Source organism: Equus caballus, chromosome 5 (genome assembly GCF_041296265.1).
Source record: "Equus caballus isolate H_3958 breed thoroughbred chromosome 5, TB-T2T, whole genome shotgun sequence".
Lineage (NCBI taxonomy): Eukaryota > Metazoa > Chordata > Mammalia > Perissodactyla > Equidae > Equus > Equus caballus.
In genome coordinates this window covers 42,944,041-42,948,246 of record NC_091688.1, presented here as the reverse complement: position 1 = coordinate 42,948,246, position 4,206 = coordinate 42,944,041, and the positions used below count along the sequence as shown (strand labels likewise).

Genomic DNA, 4,206 nt, shown 5'->3' with positions numbered 1-4,206 from the left:
CGCCCTTTTCTCTCTGTGCCATCGTGACCAGCTCTACCACTGTGGGCTCTCGACTGGTGCCTTCTCCACTCCAGGCCTGCTTTCCTCATTTGGAACATAGGGGCTCGATGACTGGCAGTCTTTAGCTGCCCCAAACCGAGAGGAAAGGATACTCTCATTTTGCTTTCTATGATGACAGTGGGCATTTTCACAGGCTGGCTAGGTTGTCCTGAGCTGGGGCGGGGTGACTAGGACCTGAAGTCACAGCTGAGGAAACAGTCGGGGAGGTGAGCCCAAGGGGCTCAGGACAGCCCCACATTGTCACTGCTCCTCATTTGTTATTACTGAAGTAAGGGCTTGAGCCCCAGTAAAGAGGCTGGGCCGTCTAAGTCCCAGACCTCTGCAGGGCCGGGTTGGGAAGGGGATGGTGGGAGAAGAACACAGCACACTGGCTTGGAGGAAGACTTTATTTCATCCTTCAGCTAAGGTGTATGGCACACAGCACTGTGCCCTAGTTGGGCAGGGCAGGGTGGCCTGGCCTCCAGATTAGTGGCTGTGGCCGGGGCCTCCGTGGCTGTGGCCATGGCCTCCATGGCTGTGGCCGTGGCCCTCGTGGCTGTGGCCATGGCCTCCATGGCTGTGGCCGTGGCCCTCGTGGCTGTGGCCATCGCCCTCGTGGCTGTCTTCATGTTGGGAGCCACCATCCCCGAGGCCTCCTCCATGGTGGTGGCCTGGTAGTTTCGGGGCATTCTCGTGCATCTTCTGGTGGGAGGCGAGCGTCAGCCTGATCACCAGCATGATGAACTCCTCGAAGCTGAGCTGCTTGTCCTCATTAGTGTCCAGGTCCTCCAGGATATGATTTATGGCTCCTTCATCCTTCTGCTCATTCTGTGGGAGGAGGACACAGGATGGTCAGGGCAGGATGTGGCCAGGGCTGGGGACAGGGAGCACAGCAAATGACCTAATGGCAAAGGCACAGGGACACCTGGCTCCTGGGACTCTATTCAAAAATTAAAACTGACCACGGCTGAGCACCCACAGCATAGGAGACACTGAGCGTGTGCTGGACACTTTCCTGCTCGTTCCGCAGACAATTCAGGCACCGTGATCCTCTCTGTTTACAGAAGAGGAACTGAGGTCCAGCACCTTGCCTGAGGTCACAAATCAGTAAGGAGAGAAACGTCACCTCATTTGGTCCTCATAAAGATGTTAACAGAGACTTGGTATCTTCCTTGAGGAAGACATGAGGAAACTGTCTTGGAAGGGTCATCAGCTTTTGCAGATTGACGAGGCTTGGGGGCAGAAGGTGGAAATGCACATTCTGATCCCACTCAGAGCCCGCTCTGGTCCCATTCCCCGCACTCCTGTCCACTTGGCTCCCTCCTGGTCCCTGCCCCTCCCTGCCCCCTGGGGGTCACTAATTAGTGACACTCATTTCAACCTGCACAATGGGGAGCACCTGAGTAAAACAAGATGGTTCCGAACTTGTGTGTGGACGGAGAGCAATGTGGGTGCTGTGTTGCCCCCAAAGGCTGATAAGGCACACAAGGGGGCGGGAGGTGAGGTGAAGGGTCAAGGCGTGGCAGAAGGGAGTTGGTTACAAGACTGCCACCCACTGGCAGGTACCCCTCAGCTAAGGCCCCTCCCCAGAACCTGGGGTGCAAGCTCAATGCGCAGCCCTTCCTGCTCCTGCTGCGCTTCAACACGGTCTGCTTTCCTGCAATTTAGCCATGGCTGCAAGGAAGAGCATCACTCCTGAGCCTCCCATGGGCCAGGTCCCAGCTTCCCCTCCGGGCCTGTCACTCTGCTTCTGGCAGAGGATGTCGGGGGATGGGGCGGGTGAAGGGGTCACAGGGCAGAAAGCCATGCCCACACAAGCTCTTGGCTGTACCCTCTCTTGTCTGCCCTGAGCCAGCGTCCTGCTTTCTGAGCTGCCCCCTATAGGTGCTGTCAGCGTCCCCAGGACCTCCTAGTGCTGCATTCTCCACCTTTTCCAAGGTGGGGAGGGGCTCCAGGGAAAGCTGGCCTTCTCCAGGATCCGAACTGAGCCTGGGACCCAATGTCCCATCCTTCTTAGTCCAGGCCTCAGTTTCCCCAAAGTCCCCACATTTGTAAAGAAAACTATAAGATCCAGTGGAACTAATCCTCCTTTGTCGTACAACTGCCTAATCATTTTCAGACCAGGGAAAAAAACCGGTACTGAGTGCTTTGTACATGCAGTGCTGGGCTGGGTCCTTCCCCCAGCGTGTGATTCCCATGAGACCCTTGGGATGAGAAAGCCCTCTCAGGTCTTCTCCTCAGGTCCCAGCTGAGGCTTAGCATCTCCTCGCCTTCTGCCAAGGGTCGTCCTCAGCTGCTTCCCTCCTCAGTGTTCCCCTCTCAGCTCAAATGTCGCCTCCTCAGCGGGGCCCTTCCTGTCCACCAAAGGAGTCACCTTTCCCCATCCAGCCCCAATCACCCACAGCACCCTCACTTGTTTTCTTTCAGGCACATGTGGGCACCGGGTTTATCTGTGCTCTGCGTTGGTCACAATCTCTGCTGTGTGTCTCTCCCATCAGGACAGTGGGTCTCTGTTCACCACTACATGACCCTGCCCGGGACAGCACCTGACACACAGCACACGTTCAGTCAGTCAGTCTTTCCTGACCCTCTCAGGCCGTCTAACTTCCAGCACTTCCAGTGACAGGGCCCCCGCTGCCTCTGGAGGAGGGGTGGAAGGAGCTGGAATTTTCTCTTTGATAGTTGCAGATGCACCCCATCCTCCATGCTCAGCCCAGACTCTCACCAGGCCGGGTCAGACCTGCCAGGAGTCCAGCCCTACCTGGAGGAAGTTCGCTAGCTCTTTTTGAACCAGCTGTTTGAATTCCTTCTGGTTCAGGGTGTCCGGGTGCCCCAGCCGCACAGAGTACTGGTGGAAGACATTGATGATGGTCTCTAGGTCGCGCTCCATCTGGGACAGTTCCGCCATTTTTCTGCACTCTGTCTGAGGATGGACAAGCAAGGGTTCAGCTTCTTAGAAGAAAAGGCTGTCAAGCTTCCTGGACACCTCCAACTGGCTGCTCACAGGAATGAAGAGGGAAACACAGAAACAAAGAAAACGTGGACTGCAACTGAGTTGGGAGACGACCCTGTCCACACATGGAGAAATGGTGTTTAGAATATCTGGAGAATGCCAAGAAGCAGAGTATTTGAGGACAGAACGAACAGCAGAACAGGACCTAAGAAAACATGAAGGAGGCTTTAGAGTGTGCAGGTCAATCAAGGAGGGCTTCCTGGTGGACGGTTTGAAAGGAAGATGGGGGAGGAGTAAGGAAAGTAGGCAGGCCGGCTCCTGCCCAAGGTCGCTGGCAGCTCACTTACCCAAGCCGAGGAGCCACACAGAGGGTTGGACTGTGTGGTGCGGGCCCTGCATTTATAGGCCACTCCGGGCCGGGACACACAGTCCTCTCGCGGGAAGATTGCTTCACAGGTGAGCAGGGTGGTAACCTTGAGCTGGGCTGTCACTGCCAGAAAGGGGCCGGGGTGGGGCAGGTAATGTTCACATAGCTCCTTTTGCCTTTCTGTGAAATTCTTGGCCCTCGCCTGGAGCTGGTTTGGGAGGAAGCTGGTTGGTTAGTTCACCTCCCCTCCACCTGAACCCTGCCCTCCCTGGGCAAGCCAGCCAGCCGCCTCTCCTCTGGCACCCGCTCTGCCTGCCCCCTTTGAGGCTGTGCCTTCCCACCCGTGCTAGCCCGGGGCTGGTGGCGGGCTGCGCACACCTGGGGTGCCCAACCCACTCTGCCTCCCCCATGTGGGCAGCCCAATGAGGATGGCTGAGCCTCTGAGCCTGCCTGACTCTGTGATAAGTGCTCTTCAGAGAACAAGGGGTTGGTGTGGGTTCCTAGACTCACAGGGGTAGGTCAGAGTTAGAAGGGCCCTCGGAGTTGGTCCAGCACCTTGTATCGCAGGTGCAGAAACTGACGCCCAGAGAGGGACCTGAGCAAGGTTGGTGACCTAGCCAGACTTGCGCCCAAGTTAGCAAGGAGGAGGGTGACCTTGCTTCAAAAGATGGGAGATGCTGAGTCTACAGGGATTCCGTCCCTGGAGATGCGGAGAGAGTCTCCGATCGCCTCTAACCTCTGAGCCCGGGTGAGGACAGAGGGGAGTCGGGGCTCTTTCCTCTGACAGACACTTCCGGGACCCTCATCTCTGCTGGTCACTGGCTGGCCAGGCAGTGGGGGAAGCAGC

The 4,206-nt window shown here is 57.0% G+C and overlaps 1 protein-coding gene across 2 annotated transcripts; it reads right to left on the bottom strand.

Annotated features, from left to right (window-relative positions):
* Positions 1 to 428: 428 nt before the first annotated feature.
* On the bottom strand, positions 429 to 3,513 carry LOC100061663 (protein S100-A9). 2 transcript variants are annotated; one of them, XM_001493530.5, is made up of 3 exons: positions 3,340 to 3,513; positions 2,801 to 2,962; positions 429 to 867 (listed from the first exon to the last, which is right to left on the bottom strand). In XM_001493530.5, the coding sequence occupies exons 2-3, from the start codon at positions 2,945 to 2,947 to the stop codon at positions 526 to 528; spliced, it is 489 nt and encodes a 162-aa protein (XP_001493580.1). In that variant the 5' UTR covers positions 2,948 to 2,962; positions 3,340 to 3,513; the 3' UTR covers positions 429 to 525. The 2 variants fall into 2 exon arrangements, with proteins under 2 accessions (XP_001493580.1, XP_014595466.1); XM_014739980.3 differs by having other exon boundaries at positions 2,801 to 2,958; positions 3,340 to 3,459.
* Positions 3,514 to 4,206: the final 693 nt, after the last annotated feature.

Excerpts from the sequence above, each read along its gene's own strand:
- LOC100061663 (XM_014739980.3), bottom strand. The coding sequence starts at position 3,391 with ATGCAGGGCCCGCACCACACAGTCCAACCCTCTGTGTGGCTCCTCGGC. Across the intron at positions 2,959-3,339 it reads TGTGTGGCTCCTCGGCTTGG|AGTGCAGAAAAATGGCGGAA; the intron begins GTAAGTGAGCTG and ends ATCCTCAGACAG. Across the intron at positions 868-2,800 it reads AGCTAGCGAACTTCCTCCAG|AATGAGCAGAAGGATGAAGG; the intron begins GTAGGGCTGGAC and ends CTCCTCCCACAG.